This window comes from Pholis gunnellus (assembly GCF_910591455.1).
Source record: "Pholis gunnellus genome assembly, chromosome: 2".
NCBI classification, from domain to species: Eukaryota; Metazoa; Chordata; class Actinopteri; order Perciformes; family Pholidae; genus Pholis; species Pholis gunnellus.
In genome coordinates, this window is record NC_136536.1 from 12,447,360 (window position 1) to 12,465,383 (window position 18,024).

Genomic DNA, 18,024 nt, shown 5'->3' on the forward strand with positions numbered 1-18,024 from the left:
CACACACAAACGCACAACTGTTTTCCGTCGTGCTTGAGTCAAGGGCCCAGGTTTAAAGATAGATTCAGTTGCTTTGGAAACACACATTGCCGTCTCAGACGCTGGATGAGTTAGAAGGGTCAGTGGCCTGTTGACATTGTTGTCACACCCTCATGATTCATGGACATGTTTTTATTAATCTTCAGCACACAAACATGTCCACACACATGCAGATACAATTGAAAACACAAATTAAGTGTTGAAAGCCTTTTATCAAGACAGGCATGTTTTTGGATGTTTAAAAATAAAGTCCTGTTCACATAGAAACGGCAGAGTAATTCAAAACATTTAAATCTCTTCTACTGGGCATGTGCATGGGGCTCGATCCAGCAGCTGACAATTTTCGCCTGGAATTTTCACAAAAGCTTTTGTTTATTTACTCCACACTGCCAGCATTTTCAGATTTATTCACAAATGCCTTCATTTTTGGCGGCCAAAAGTTCAGGTCAATGTAGACGGAAGGCCAAATTGGTGAAAAACATATGGCTGAAGTAATTTCATACGGCCACTGACTCTTGATGTTTTGCAATCAAGTGAACACGTTTTACTTGCCCTGCCTACAAGGTCATTAGAGACACCTGAGAGCGAAACAACAGATGCTTGTAACCTGTGCTTGTAAGACACATGCACTCTTTTTTTATTGTACACACAGGAGTCTGTGTTCACAAACAGAGCTCATATTTTCATGAGGTGGCACCCCCGTGGTTTAGTGAGTTTCTCTGTTACATCAAAGCTAGAGAAGGACCTACAGCCAGACAACAGTGCACCTTAACAGGCTTGCTGGGGAACGAGAGAGAAAGCTAAGAATAATAACCTCTGGATGTTATTTTCACCTGATAGTGAAGTAGTTTTCTAGGAAAAAAACTCAGACAATGTCCTGCATTGAAACTTTCAGAATTTTCTTTGAGTTAAATTGAAAGTGAGACGATTGGCAATGTACTTGAGGCTGTACACTTTGGTGTTATTGGAACCTCTGGATCCGCCTTTTTATTTTTGTGTGTCTGTGCACTCATGCGATGGTATGCGTGTGTGCGTCTGCATATGTTGGAGGATTAGGGAGTGGGACCCCAGAATACACTTGCTGGAATGTGAAGTGTGTGTGTGTGTGTGTGTTTTGAGCAGCCTGAGGCGAAAGAATGTCTCCCAAACTCACTGTAACAACTTTAAGTGGCATGACCAGAGTTTGTGTGTTGTGAGTGACAGCAGGTGATGGGTGCGTGGTCCTGCAGGGTGCGCCCCCAGGGCATGTCGGTCACCACCACATGTGCTCACGAATGCACACGAAAACACACACATACAGCGACCTAACTGTCCCCCCCCCCCCCCCCCCCCCCACCCCACCCCACAGCATGGGAGTAATATGTGTGTTTTCATAGTTGTCTGCTTTATCTCAGCCAGATGAAGTGAAATAGTATCTCTGCCCCAGTCAATGGGTCTTTCATTCGTTTTTGTTCAGGTGGTGTTTGGACAACCTTTGGCAGGTGCTTAGTGGTGTTCTACTCAGATCTGTAGCCTCTTTGATTAGATTAAAACAAAAGCTATGCAATCACATTTGATTCACACGTTTTTTGCTTTTTTGCTTTCTCTATTTTTCTCTCTGTTTTTTCCTTTCCGTCCATCTCAGGTTATGCACTCTTTATTTACCCCAAAACTGACTCTTACGTACCATCAGCCGACAATCCACTGATCCACTCCAGTCGGCACATTTCACATCTCACGGCAATGTGGAAACTGTCTGCTATTGTTCGTACTAATCTGGGTGATTAACACATAATCAAGTGGTGGCATTAATTGAGTAGCTGTTGTCATTATAAGATACAGCACTGACCATAACGCTGAAGGCAGAGGAGGGAAAAAATAATTATTTGTGTCAGGAGAGGATGCCCCCCTGAAATGTTATTAATTTACGGAGCAGTTGTTGTGACTCAAGCACTAAACACAGCTCACATAATGCTGACGTCATAGTTCCCCAATCTGCTATATTTGCATGCATGTGTGTGTGACATTGTGTGTTGGAGGGAGATAGTTCCCCATTGTGATGCATTTTACAGTGCTACAAACATTGACAGTATCCTCATTTCTAGAAATGAATACCATCCTATCAAAATTAGATTTCTCAGTTAATAATCATTGGTTCCGTGCAACAATTGCCCTTCCCTAAACCCAACAGGTTAGCTGTGTCATATTTCACTCTGTGTTGTTGTCGTTGACACGTCTGGAGGGAAACCAGAGGAAATTCTACCCCGGGATCCAACCCCTGCCCTGGGCCTCTGCTTGCCGGGGTTCCCCCTGTTAGCTCCTCCTCAGTTTTTAGCCCTTGAGTTGTAGCTGGGAAGCGCTCCACACTGCACCCCAGACTGAACTACTTATGGAGGTGATTTAAAAGGCTGTTCCACCTTGTCCCAGGAGTGCTGTCCCTCTTTTGCTTCCTGCTCTCTTGTAGAGAACAAAAGGACTTTGGCTCAGGGTACTTTGGGGGTCAAGGGTTATTGGGTTATATAAGAGCTCTGCTGGTCACCACCTAACACACCGAGACATTTTAATGTCTTGTGAAATCAAACTTGCTTTTGACCTGAGTTCTCATGCTCTTTACACTGAGGGCATAAAATCACTTGGAGAGTGACGTGTAGGGAGAAAGTTTTCTTCCATTTCTATTTAGCGATGCTTTCATGCATGCTAAATACGTTCAAAGGCCATTGTTTGTATTGTGGCTGCATTCAAAGCCCTGCATCAGTTGTTTAACCTGAGGGGCAGTAACCTTTCAACTTTGACCCTATTTGAGCTGAGTAAGAAGAAGACAACACAAAGAAGAATCTTCTCCACACCTCTCCCAGCTACTACTGTTTGCCTTTTTGGGGCTTACTATAGTAGGAGATCAAGATGACCTAGATGGTGTCAGCGTGATCAACAGTCACTACATCTTTGGTTCCAAGAGTATTTCACCACTTAACGTTCCTTATATGAAGCTTGGAGCCTTCCACTGCTTCTTCTGTCCTGTTTCATTTCACGGGGATGAAGTAGTTCAGAGCCAAGTCCGCTCTCAGCTGTGACGTGTTGAACTCTGAGCAAACTTCGTCTGTCCACCCTGGAGAGATCAGGAGGAGAGATGAGATTCAGAGATAAATTTGCTGTCCGGGGAGAATTTTGCTGGAGCAATTTTTTCTCTTCTTAAGCTGTACAGTTTTCACCCATCTCTCTCCACCTCCCCCACACTCAGAAAAAAAAACATTTCACTGACCAGGATTCCTGATGCATCTGAGTGCCTTTTCAGTGCTTTAACTTTCCATCCAAAAAGCCCCAAGCATTCGCAGAATGTGTCCCCGTCTTTGCAAGGAAACCTTGGAAGAATAATGTACCTTAAAGCCAGTAATGCGCAGCCTGGCTGGCTTAGTGTAACCCTCAGCAGAGCAGTGACTTGAGCAAAGCTAGCGTTCCCACCAGCTACTCACATCACACACTTCTGACAGCTAATTCAAGCTTCACTCCAGGGGACAATGGCAATTTAGTGCACTGGATGTGTTTGTGAGTGTATATGTGTGTGTGTGTATTTGTGTCCTAAAGCCCTAGGCCATAGCTGTCAGGGATATGCCTGTCAAAGGCACAACAGCGATGGCCATTTAGGGATGTGACCTCCTACTTCCCTCCTTGGACTCACACACACCACACACACATATACACACTTACAGGGCCGCTAGCTGAGGCCCCTGGTCTGCCCTGATCCTGTTGGCAGATGGAATTAGCAGTAATTACGAGCCCATTAATTCCAGCCTTTTCTGTAATCCCCTGTAATGCTCAAATACTGCTGTGTGTGGTGTGTGTGCATGTGTGTGTGTGTGTGTGTGTGTGTGTGTACAAAAGACTGTCCACGCAGCCATTACACATTGTTCCATTCCACCTCATGGAAATAGGACGGGGAGGAAATCATAAAAAAACACTGAAGAGGAAATTAATTTCTCTGTTTAGTGTGTACCCAACGGATGGCTGCTTGCACAATGTAGTTTTTAATTGGGTCTTGTCAATGATTTACTGTTAGTGTTATACAAACCAACTCAGCAGAGAACCTGTATTGGGTGGCTAATTAAAACCCATTATTAACGAGAGATTTGTTGCTAATTACTCTACAAGTGCCCCAAGTGCCCAGACAACAACACGTCATGGTTAAAAAGTGGTTATTTATGAGTGAAGCTAAGGGTCAGCCCAGCAAGTATAGCAGTGTTTCTCTTATAACAACATACCGTGACTCCAGCGCAGCAGATGGCTGATACTTTATGGAAAAAAGCAGCTGACATGACGCATTGTAATCAATCCGCCTGCAACTGAAGTACAATCACAGATAGCAAATGTATATCATGATCTTCGTAGACATAGTTTTACTGTCTGCAGTCTTAACTTTACCTTGTGTGTCAGAGTTTGATGCTTTCAAGATATAATAAAAGCTTGGCCTGCAGAGGGAATTCTTTCATGGCCCTATATGGTGCAGCGGTGATGGAAAATCTATGCATTTTAAACATTCAACCTACAGAATGTTTTAGATGCTCATCCAGCCAGGAAGAATATTTCAATAACATCCCAACCGCTCCTATTTCTACTCTCCATTTGATTGGAAAATAATGATTTTGTTGGACAATCTGCTATGTGCTTATAAGCCACCAAGGTGAATCACAGATCTGTGTGTTAGTCTTTCTCCTGATGATAAGCTGCAGAAGCGGTCCAGGGACCCATATTGTTAGCCATCTGTGCACATAAGCCACATTCACCCTCTCTTTCGATCTTATCAGGTGAATGCTCCTTCACACATATTTGATGCAGGTTTATGCACATAGATTGGATTATAGATAGATCATGTCATTTCTGAATTTTCTAAATCAACTCTGACTCTGACCCTAACTGTTGGAGAGAAGGAGCATCGCATGATGATGGGTGTGTCAGTCATGCTTCTCCCCCCTGCAAATGAGTCATTTAGTTTTGTGAGTGTGGATGTGTGTTGACACCAGTGCGGGTATTTGTGAGAAAACTGTCATGCCACATCCTGTTGTTATGAATCTAGGCTGAAACCTGCAGAGGATGTTGAAGCAGACACCAAGTTCTAATGTTGCTGTTGAATTTCTCATTTTCGTTTTCATTTTATAGTTGATTCTGTCTGTCAAACTAAATAACATTATTCATACACTTGCTGTAAGGTGAATTAGGGTATTTTTGTGGTGCGATGGTTGAGAAGTGAATTTCAGTTGGTTGTTGTTTTTTGTGCATAGGCAGATGTGTCCTCTCGGTGTCCCTCACATTACTAAGAGGCCAATTGTCCTGCTGTTTTCTGCCCCTTCAAGCGGTCCTGAGATCTACCTGCAAATACTGAATTGTACAGACAGATACACAAGCACCGACAATGCATCTCACCAAATTGTCATCTCTAGCACCAGTCACAGTCTCACATGTTCGGTCTTTAAAGAATCTAATGACTTCAGCAGCCCTTTCATGCGTTCCGGTTTCTGAGCCGACTGCCCAGTGCCAGTCTGGCAGTGCCCTACTTTCCATTTGCCTGAAAAGGCATCACTTCAACCAGTAACCCGTCTGATTTAGCCATTTTGGGCTCTGCCATGTGACACTGTGGATTTTAATAGGAATGGAAAGTTCCTGTCCATTGTAGGGCTGCAGAAACACTTTCCATGCTTTTAGATATTAGAGACACTGTGTCCAAATATCACCCTGTATAAAATGTGTTTAACCCCATGAGGGTACAAAGGGTTGAACCCGTTTACTCATGATTCAACAGGTCTAATAGTAAGTTCTGCCACATTAGCCAGATTGCATTAGCACTGTCTCCACCTTTAAAAGGTTTTCTGGTAAACAAGCAAAAGTTATGTTACACTCAATGTTACTCACCAAAACGCGTGTGTATCCTTGAGGTCTAACAAACATTACTCAACATCTTTTCACCTTGCTGGTACGCTGGAATATTCTGACATTGTTGCAAAGTGAGCTATAATTGGAAAACAAGATTGATAATGACATTTTGTTCCTCCATTTCATTGATCTGTTGTTCACTGGCAGGCTTTTTCATAAGTGCACTAACATTATCTATAATGTGCATTGACTATTGATCAGGTAATTACTTTATTTTGTTATTCTTTTTGTGTAGGGCAGTAAGTCTGTCTTCTTCCACATTCACTACCCATCTTCTGATCATGCAGCAAAGTCAAACATTCTACTCGCCCCAACACATAGGAGCTTCAGCATCACATTCCTCCAAATGGCCTCCATGCAGTTTTAACTAATGTTAGTTTAGATGGAACAGCTTATCAACCAATACTGTTAAGTCTGCTCCCTGAGGCTGGCAAGACTCCAACTCCCAGCAAGCACTGCTCCCACAAACCACAGGCAAAGCTGCTTTGTCTCTGCTGTGGCTTTTTCTTCCTTCTGGATCTAGTAGATTGCTCTCACTTTCTTTCTCCCATCCTTCAACCTCAAAGAGGTCAGGAGAGAAGAGGAGACAGAGGGAGAAGGGAGTGCAGAGCTCTCATAATGAGCAGCAAAAAAAAGACCGTTCACATTGAGATCAGAGCAATTAGCTCCATAGTCTGAATAGTAGAGGAACACAGAAGTCTGTTAATAAAAGCTGAATATTAAGCTCAGCAGCGTCTATTCAACTATTCTCTTGATAGTCTGTGAGGCACAGTGTTTGTGTGGGTGTGCCGGTCCTCTCTGCAGTCTACAAGGCACAAAGAAATCATGTCTCTGTGAAAGGACGATGTTGTTTGTATTGACCACCATGACCTTTATCAATCTGCAAAATTAAAATAAACTATTCAAACCATTTGAAAAATTCTGCAGCTTGCGTTAAACGTTCTCACTTTCTGAGAGATGACGCAGTTTAAGTTTGCTCTCATTGTGGCTTTTTCCTAGAGTAGGAAACCGCTCGTGTTGCCGCTGGCTCTGGATGACAGAATGTGTCCATGTGGCATAGAGGCTGCATATTGCACGGTGCACAAAAGGAAATCATCGGTCAGGTGGAGGTGAAGAATGAGTTTAATCAAGCGCCGCTCAGATTAATTGACATTTATTGCAGCCTAAAATTGAATCAACATTGATATTCATTTTGCTCATGAAATTACAGTCATAGGGTTCTATTTGTCAGTGTCCTGATCCTTTCCCTCCAGCTGGGTTCTTTAGCTTGAGACCAGGTCTAAAGTCACAATAGACCATTGATATTTAACATCCACAGGGCATATAGATGTGGTTTATTTGCACTCTGCACTTTGAAAATATCTTACAATGATGTATGTGTTAAAGTACTATTGCTGGCTGGTGGGGTTTTTTTCAGAGGAAATTATAATGTAGGTTAGGCTGATTAACATGACTATAAATGTGACAGGGAAGTGGCTTTACTTAAGTGGTGCTTGCAGTGAGACACTTGCTAATCTATGAAAGGGGGGATGTAGATGAATTGGGTGCTAATATTATCCCTCGGTCTCTGCAGCTGCTGCTAAAGAATGAATAAGACGAGGCGGAGTGAGGAGAGATTATAACAGGAGATTTCAAAAGCTGCTGTTAAAGGAAGGAAGGATGGAGCTGATTGAGATAGAGTAGGCAAGTTGGAAGTTTTGAGGGAGAGTTGAGAGACGATCCTCTTGAGAGAGTTCATCGTGTCCTGAGTTGTTGAGGAGGTTTTCTATGTGTCATCAAGAGCACTTCTCTTTCCACTATAGCTCTCTCTTTTTCATGTCTGACATTTCATTTCTTTCTTCTCTCCCCATACGCCACTTCATCCTCTTCTCTTGAGTATCCTCGGGTTTCGTCGCCCCTCTTTTCAAGCTTCCCTTTATCTCACCGAGGGGTGTTGGTGGAGGACTGTAGATGGCAAAGAAAGGCTGGACGACATAACAGTGGATCTGGTGCAGTCGTATAATGGCAGACACTGATTGAGGGTATCAGGTTTTGGCTTGGAAATAAGAAAGTTATTTTTTTCAACCAGAAAACCTTTGGAATAACTTGGACAGACATTATTTTACAAAAAACGTTTAAGTTTTGGAACTTGAGTAAAGATTTCCTACTCTCAGAACTGAGAAGCGTGGGTCATTGAAGGGTGATTGAACATCATTTCTGCGGACCAAATCATTGCCAAGACAATGAAATTCAGACACATACACATAGATGAACTGTACAATACCGTACGTTCCTCCGGGCAGCCGTGTCATCTCAGCTCTCATTTAATTTCTGAGTCTCTTAGGCGTCTTTCAGTCTCATCTAAGCAGCCTTTAACGTCTCCCCCTTGTCTGGTAGATTTTGGATTTTCAATCAAATTCTTATTCTTGATTTTCTTTTTTCATATCCAGTATTCACACATTTAGCTTGTGCTGTACATGATGTTTGACCCCTGACCTCTTCATTTCCGTCTACGGGTTCCTGTCTTCTACTTCTGTCGGCTGAGTGACACCGAATCCAGCAGCCACTGTATTTGTTCTGTTTCCTATCAGGTCTGAATTATTCATCAGAGAGTGCTTTATCATTCACAAAAGCTCTGGTGGACTCCCAGATAGCTTTGAAGTGAATAACAGGATATGAAGAGAAAGGTGTTGCTTCAGAGAGGTGCTGATATAAAACCACAGCTGTGTTGGAAGAGGTTTATCTCCCAGAAATAAGTTTATTCAATGAGAAATGAACGACAGTAAGTAAAAGTATTGTGCTCATATAGATCCACTCTGGATGAGTTCAAAGTTTAATAGTTCCTTTGTGCATTTTTCTCCCAAGGAGTGAATAGAAATCTGTTATAAAACAGGAATCCAACATGAGCTTATATGGAAGACCAACATCTTTCTTACTAAAGTGCTAAATCTCTTAAGTCTTAAAATGGCATATATTCTTATTGCATATATTAATTAAAAAACATTATGAGCTTATGGGGAATGAAAAAAGTGTAAATGTTCAAATCAAAACATGAATAATCAAAATTGGAATTGCCAGAAATGTTTTTGTTTTTGTTGTTCTCCATTGTTTTGAGAATAAAAAACCGATACCGTAGCAAATGAAAATACATCAGAATCCAGTGGAAGTATGACATCCTAGTTCCAGAAAATCTGAATATATCTCTTTGGATATGTCTGACCCAATCTGAAATTTGCCCTTAATCCTACTCTGGCATACAGACAAGGCAGCATGACAGCCACTTCGGACGTAAAATCTCGTCTGCTCTTTTTACATATTCACAGGCTAGACAGGGAGGTCTTCCCCTTCGCCCGTCTCCCCCTGATCCCCACCCTCAATACCCCCAGGGTACAGTGTGACCCATACAGGCACCCAACCGGAAGGCCTGCCGCTGTCCTCCAATGTGCCACGGTATACATGACCTCATTAGCCAAGCCCCACCCTCTGAACTTGTTTTACAGTATAGTACGATATCCGTCTAACCTATTGACCCTAATAAGATAAAAACCCAACCCCCTCACATCCTAAGCATGACCCACTTAACATATTCAAGCACATGTGGATGTGCACCAACATACACAAACACACCTCACAGTTAATTGGTCAAATTTAAATCCCAAAATGAATCTCTTGAATTGTGCCATTCACCAATCATACAGGTAATGGAGAAATATATTGGTAAAGAGGCAAAAATACCATCTTCTCCGCTGTCAATAGACACAGTAGACAATTATATAATCAGCCACTAGATACAAGTATTATAAAATAAAGGGCTCAAATCACCTTTTCTCTGCTGGAAAACCCATCCAACTAAATGTTACAAGAGCAGCCACATTTCCGAGGTTTGTTAAAAAGCACATACGGAAAATGAAAATAGCTCTAATTGTATTTGAAGTCGACAAAGGACATTATAGGATTTAAATAATAAAACAGTGAGACAAAAATCAACACAGAAATAAACTATGATTGAAATGGCGATGGAAAGGCGAGGGAAGAAAATAAGATCAAATAGAATAATAAAATACCTAAAAACAGAAAAAGTAATGAAAAGCCAGATTAAACAGGAATGTTAAAAAAATTCTTGAAAGCCACAAGTGTATCAATAGCCTTCAACAGACACACAACTGGAGTAATGTGATCTCTTCTGGTTGGGGTTTAGATTCTAGCAGCGAGTTCCTGGGTAGACCACACAAGAGACCATGACCATGGTCCAATCTAGTTAACTCAATAGCATGTGCTGTATGACCTCTGGCTGTCAAATATCAGAAATGATAAGATTTAGGGGAATATTGAGGAATAGTGGCTACATAGAAGTACAACCCTGTAACATAAAACAGTTCTTGGTATACATGGAACATCATAGTTTGCTGATAATCTGAGTGTGATTTTGCTTTAAGTATGATGTCTATCGATACTATTGCTTTAGATTTTCAGAGGTAACCACAGTAGAAACATCCACAACCTGTATATCACAGGAGGATTTTCAGAACAATTGCTCTTTAGGGGAAAAATAAAATTGGCTAGGCAGCTGTGTGCCAAGTGGACAGACTTCACAGTGCTGGCACAGACTGCATGCACTCGGGGGCGCATGCATCAGTGTATATGTTCTTCAGTGCTATTTTTGCGTGTGCGTGGGTTAGGATGATGTCGAGGGCGCTCCAAATCTCAGTTTGCCAAGTGTTCGCATCGTATGCAGTGTGAAAGTTAAGTATGTAGTGCAGGCAGGAGTTTTAAATGAGGTCTATGTCTATGAATATTTAATCAAAAGACAAACGGGAAGACATGGAGCCAAGTGAGCTGATGTTACTGAGCTGGTGGAGCTTTCATAGTTCATGCAGTGTGTAACCTCGGGGAGATATCCAGTTCGTTGTTGCAGATTGTTTTGTTTTGATGGGTAAGAGAGCGTGAAGTGGTATGTGAAACAGAATTAGCTTCTGTCCACCCTTGGGCTGGGAAAGGATTCAGTGTCTTGATAAAGAACACTTTCAAAAAGGTAGATGCTTGATGGCAATGGGGCTTAAACTCAGGTTTACCAACCGCCAATCTCAACCACTTGACCAAATTTGTTCACCCCGAAAATAGGACCGCAGCGCTACCATCTGTCTGTTAACCTAATTACTGCAGTACACAGTCTAACACACTGATGTAGGCTATGAAATGACACTTTTGATGACGGATGATAGCAAATTTGTTTCTTTCTCCTCACTACAAGATGTGGTACATTTATTCAGTTGTTCTTTAACTATTTTTAAGACGTACCCGTACTGTATCATGTTTGCAGTAGCTATCTATGGTAACCATTTATGCATTGCTGTAAGCTAACTATTTGACTACATATTCTTTACTTTTAGCGAACTATTTGAACTATTTATAAATTACTTTTAGATATCTATGTCAACCATCTTTTACTTTAAACTGTTTTTATTGCTTCCTCTTTACTTTTAGCCAATTAATGTCATTACTTTTACCTGACTTTGTATTTTGCTTGCTAACAAATTTCCACGCGCTCTCAATCGCAACTCATTCCAGCTGACTCTATCTTTTTTTTTGTTGTTCAAATTAGCTGAGCTACTCCACTGCATTTCCACGATGATTGCAGAAGCAGCCTGCTTTGATATATGAATGTTATCTGACACATCTTCTTTGTCATTGTGTCTTTTAGTTGGGATGAGAGCAGTTCCATCAGCAGTGGTTTGAGTGACGGCTCAGACAACCTGAGCTCTGAAGAGTTCAACACGAGTCCCACTCTCAACTCTCTTCCTACCACACCCATCGGCTCCCGCAGAAACTCAGCCATAGTGGTAAGTAACATACACACAAGCATTCACACAACATACAGATGCATTAGCAGTGTGTGTAGGTTACAGTAGTATTGATAAAGCTGTTAATCCAGTGAGCTATTGATGAGGGGCTGAATGATGTGTCATTTACTGGAGGGCACACAAATACACACGACAGGCAGCAGGACATGGGCATCAGAGACAAAGCCTGATTAAGTATTCTATGCACACCCATGATATTTAACACATCTGCAGCAATCCATGTTCACCACAACACACACACACACACACTGCATGCTGGCTAGCTGCATTGTTCAGCAATGCTCCCTTTTGGTCTTTTGTTGGGGTTTTAAAGCTGCATTAAGAGCTGAACTGTTAATTGTAATTTGTATATTAAAGTATAGTATAGAAAATGATCTAGTGTAGCCATAGATATTTGTTGGTCACTGATCTACACTGATCCATACAAACCATAATACATTGTTGCTGCTGCTTCAGAGGTTTGGGACTTTTATTGTTGTTCAGGCTCTGATTGAGTCAAAAGTGTTTTTCTAGCCAATTAGCTTCTGTCCACCCTTGGGGTGGGAAAGGATTCAGTGTCTTGATAAAGAACACTTTCAAAAGGGTAGATGCTTGATGGCAATGGGGCTTAAACTCAGGTTTACCTGATATACTCCCCTGATATAGCTGATGTGCCGACTGATGTAGTCATTTTTGACCCAGTTCAGTTGTATAATGAGTCTGACTGAAGCACTGAAGCTGTGATCTTAATAATTTGCTGTGGGGATGGGAGGATTTGGGACTCAAGATCCTCAGTGCTTCTAAAATCCTCTCTGCAGCTCTGCTTGAGGTTCTTTAAGGTCCATCTTTAGCTGTATGGGTTCCAGACAACGTGTGCGTCTGATGTAGGTCACACCTCCGCAGTGTGGTTTATGCGACGGATGTAGTGGGCTCTCAGAGAAAGAGAGACAACGAGAGACGCAGCGAGTTAGAGAGAGAGCGAGGGAATCGGCGTAACCATGGCAACCGAAGTGCAGGGATGCTGAGAGTGCGGTCCTTTGTCTCCTCCTGTACATTGAAGGACGGGTCTAGAACAGCCATCTGCACACACACACACACACACACAGCCATCTGTAGTCCTGCATCCGGGCCAGCGAGCCGCAAGAACCGGTGCGCCTCCCTCCACGCCTAGTAGCAGGAGTCATAGCAACCATTACCCCCCCATGGCATCGTTACCATGGCAACCAACCATCACCTCATCATGCACCCTAATACACATGGCTCCCTCCTCTCTCGCCGTTCTCAACCAACGCTTTTTTTTTTTTATCGGTTTCTCTTTGTCTTTGTGTCCTGAAGCCAATTCTTTGTCTCCATTTTCTCCTCTTTATCACTCCTCCGACTCCTGTTGATTTTAATTCCCTCAAAGGCAGCTCTGACTTTACATGCGTTCCTCATCTCTCCCACATATTGCATAATGTACTTAACAAGGATATGAGGGTGGAGGAGAGATGGGGGCACAAAGAAGACATGGTTAAGAGAGGGAGAGAATCAAAGCCAGAAAGTGGTGTGTGTGTGTGTGTGTAGGTGGTACAAGAACCCAGATTTCCTCATTTCCACATGGAGGTGGATCAAGATAATACACCTTGTTTCCCAATACATTTGAATGTGTGTGTGTGTGTATGTGTGTGCTGTTTGTGTTGTTATCTTGTTTTGCCACGGCTATTTGGACAGATGTGTATCTCATCGCTGCCTGTTTCAATAATCAGGGAATGTGTGAGGAAATGACAATGTTTTATCCGGTCAGAGAGGACACACACACACACACACACACACACACTTACTCATACCTCCCCCTCATGTGATGTGAACCTGCCCATGGGGTCTATTGGTTTTAATAAAAATGGAATTCAGCATATGAGTCCTCATGAGAACCGCTGGGTGCAATGTCCTGAACTGGCACACACACACACACACACACACACCTTCACACACACCCTGATGCATTGTGTAACTGTCAGTCTCCTACAGGGAGAGAATAATCTGTCTCTGTCAAAACTAGCCTCTTACACACTTACACAGGGATTGTGCATTATGTGTATTTATGAAAGTAGCTAACTCTAACAAAGGTTGACTTGTAGACCGAGTAGCACCTGATTTAGTTGTTGTTGTGTCAGTACACGTACATATTTATTCACCACATACACGCACAGAAGACCATGTCTAAGTAATTACCTCACATTTCCTTTAATTTAACATTTGACATTCATTCTTCATTATTGGATTTTGTTTAGGCCGTGTTGTCTATTTTCTCTAACGTAGCTCAGTGTGTGTGTGAGTCTTTGTGTCTGAGCTGTGTGTGTACATGCATACATACAGTATGTGTGTGTGTTGGGTAGTTTCTTCTCTTTTGAAGTGTTCAACTGGAGCATACAACTGGAGAGATGAGACATCAGAGAGCGTGTTTATGGGTTGACTGGGTTGGACATGTTTTTCTTCTCAGAAGATGAGGCAGAGTCTGAGGCTCTGTCTGAGTATACACACACCTCATCAAATGCCTTTTTTCAAACTGCGGCCAATGATGAACATAAGCAGAGATTTCAAGGCACACAACGTTCTTTTGCATTTAAATGATCCAATGAGTTGTTCCATTGGCTCATTCTTCCCAGTGTCCCAAGCTACCTCTGTAACATGGATAATGTTAAGGCATGTCAGGACGTGAATCACCAAAGAGAAAATAGATTCTTTTAGTAACGGAAAGTTGTAGCATTACATAATTGGAGTACAATACCTAAAGTTTTTATTTTATTATAATCTTAGAAGTGGCACACAAAAAGGCACATTGCTTTCCCGTATCATATTGTATATAAAGTACCTGAGTTTTATTATCAACCAAAACTGCAGGAGGTGTCTGCAGCTCTTCATTTGACCATTTTCCTTGTGCTAAAAGTGGCCTTTCCTGACTGTCATTATAAAATGTAGGCAAAAAGAACCCAAAAATAATCTTTACAAAAAGTCCTAACACAAGGGCCACTTAATAGCTTTTTTCAAAACGTTTAACCATACCACATGGTCGTAATCAGGGCAGGGAGTTTGTTCACTGGTCACAGACATAGATCCGTTGACACAGCATAATAGCTGTTAGGATTTCATCCAAAGCACTTCTACAACCTTTATCTAAGGTACGCCTATCACTCAAGCTTTCAGGTACTCGTTTGTACTTCCACCAACACCTCAGGGCTGGATATAAAGATCCATATAAACTTTAAGTCCTCCTTTTTGAACAAAATGACACTAATATATCCTTACAGCTCTGATTCTAGTATGAAGGAATCTTTCCATTTGACTAACTTACCAATAAAAGTCAAATACACTTTTTATGTGAGATCAGAAAAGCTTTGTTTCTCTCTTTCTTTGCTTTTTAGGCAGTCAAAACATACTGAGGTGAGCCTCCTTAGATATATATAGACAAGTAAAACCATGCCTAGAAAGCAAACAACGCACCATAGACATACAAATCATTTTTGGCTCCGTTTTCTGGAAGTCAGAGCTCACGCACTCAATTCTTAAACAGTTGTATATAATGTCTTTCTCATTCTAGATGCGTACAGATGCAGAGAAGAGATCTCTGGTGGAGAGCGGTCTGTCATGGGACAGTGACGACACCAAACCCATCCGCAAGAGCCAGGGCAGCGGTGTCTACGATACAGGAAGTCTCAAGTCCGAATCAGCCAATAAATGGAAAAAGACGCGGACGCAGGGGGTGGGGCTTGAAGGAGGGAAGGGCGAACTGAAGAAACCTCAGACCCTGGGTCAAGGAAACGTGTTGAAGAAAGGAAGAAACCCACCTGTAGGAGTCACCTCCCCGATAACACACACCTCTCAGAGTGGGCTGAAAGTGGCAGGTAAGAGGAGAAACACACACACACACAGTAAGATGTAATATATATAGCTACACTTGGATTGGTTTCATAACGTGAACAGACTGACACATTGACTGTCTTTTAATATTCCCTTCTCTTGGGTAGTCTCAGACCCGCACACAGTCACAGACACACTCTCTGTCTTTGTCCCACACATTCATCCACAGCTGCAGCCCACCCTCCCGGCCTTTAGAAAGTGGTGCCATGTATCAAACGCCCATCACCACCCACTCCCTTCCTGCCAGCCAACCACACAAACACACACACACACACACACACACACACACACACACACACACACACACACACACACACAGAGTAACAGTGTTTTTTTTCTTTTTCTTTCTTCCTATTGGTCCAGCCTTTCCTATGCAAGCTTTATTTTTGTGCCGGACAGAGAGAATTTATAGCCGTTAAATAAAGGCCTTGTACCCAAAACAACTGGACCAGAGACGGTGTGTGTTTGCAATAGTGTGCGTTTGTGATTGCAGACACGTCTGAGATTGTGCCAGCCTTACAGAGTGTCACCCATCACACTCTCACTCACACACAAAGTGCACAATAGTGCCGATTGTGCAGCTGCTTTTTAAGCTCACCATCTGTGTGCCGTTTACGTAAGCGTTCACACACACACACACACACACACACACACATACACACATATAGACAACCAAAACAAATGGATATCGGTTGTGCTGTTGTGTGCCATGCTAGATACACAGTGTCTGTGTAAACAGTCCTCTTTCTGTGGGACTGTCCTGTGTTTGCATTGCCAGCTGTTGAAATGACAGATATGCCAAACAAGTGTGTTAAACCAGCCTGTGATCTGTGTGCCAGGCTGTTATTGTTATTAATGTGAACAGTATGAATCTGCTTTCAAGGCTATTCAATCTGAGTTTCAGACTCAAATTATTCAAATGATCATCACTGTGGAGGAGCTCATGAATTTCACCAAATCAGCAGCAGACGTTCTTAGACAGTTGGAGAGGTCTCTGTCGCTCGTGCTGGAGAGCAGTTCAGTGCTGACGTTTGGCAGGATTGTGTGTAAATGTGTGTGTGTGTGTGTGTGTGTGTGTGTGTGTGTGTGTGTGTTGTGTGTCTACATGTTTTCGGCATTGGAGGAGATACAGAGAGAGTTAGATCTTTGAAGAAGCAACATTTACAGGGATAGAAAAGCACCTCTATAGTGTATACTTATTTTATAGTAAATATAGTGTAAATATTTGGTTCTTTTCCACTAATTGTACAGAAAATTATTCAATATTCGGTAAACGCTACACAACACTTTAACATTAAACATTTATTCAAATTACATTTGATGTACTTTGGACATAACTTGCATAACTCCAAAGAGTTATTACTTTATTTGGTTTGTTTACAGAGATGTTGGTAGAGCTTTGGAACCAACATCAACAATTTGTTAAAAAAAAACATTCAGCTATCAGCACAGCCTCACTTTTCATTATGTTACAACAGCATCCATTAACAGCACAGTCAGACATCATCAAACTGATTTAGTTTTATTTTCTTTTTTATTCACTTATCATTCACGTGTAAGCACATTGCATACCTGCTGGAAGCAGAATGTAGTTTGTAAGTGTGACACAGTGCAGGTATTCATCAGTCTGTCAGCACTGATGTATCATGTATCTCTTGCTCTCTCTCTGTTTCTTTTTTTGTCACGTGCACTCGTGCAGACACACACCTACAGATACATTTTGCCACCTTTCGGCAACAAATGTTTAAATACCTCTCACATACACACAATTAAACACTGATACTGTATCTTAACAACCACAAATACAAGCACATGCATGTTTATACTGTGATGGTTGATGGGAGACAATGTGGGGTCTTGGAATGAGGCGGCTCGTCTCTCTTGAAACCTTCAGGAAGGATAGACAGGAATATGAGGTGTGTGTGGATACATCATTCCATAATTATCTCCCTTATACCACAGTGGCCTTAAATAGAAGAAGACTTAGGGAAGGGAAATATAAATGAGCCATTTTCCTTCAACATCCAGAGACGGCAGTGTTAGAAATGTTATGGAAAGGCTTTCCCTCTTCAGATGTCCATCTCTTCAGACATGCAGGTTTCTTGTGTCGAGACATGTTGTGATTCACGGAGACTTCTACACATGCCACTGTGTCAAGCTGTGAGCTCTACTGTCTCAACAGCGGGTGTCAGTAAATCAGGTTTTATTCATGTCAAAATTAATACGCACGTCTGGATTCTAGTGTGTGTTTCTGCAGCTTAATGCTCTTGGAACGTGCCATGTTGCGGTTATACGATGGACTGACTTTATGACTTGACATGTAAACCAAAATTTTCACATTTACAAAATAGCTCCAAGCGTAAGCGTG

At 42.0% G+C, this 18,024-nt stretch overlaps 1 protein-coding gene across 1 annotated transcript in view; it reads left to right on the forward strand.

Annotated features, from left to right (window-relative positions):
* Nucleotides 1-18,024, forward strand: part of nav1a (neuron navigator 1a) — a 78,541-nt gene that overhangs the window by 44,183 nt on the left and 16,334 nt on the right. Inside the window, exons 7-8 of the mRNA XM_079171304.1 lie at nucleotides 11,621-11,759; nucleotides 15,337-15,640. Coding sequence (XP_079027430.1) covers nucleotides 11,621-11,759; nucleotides 15,337-15,640 — 443 coding nt within the window. The remainder of the gene's footprint in view (nucleotides 1-11,620; nucleotides 11,760-15,336; nucleotides 15,641-18,024) is intronic.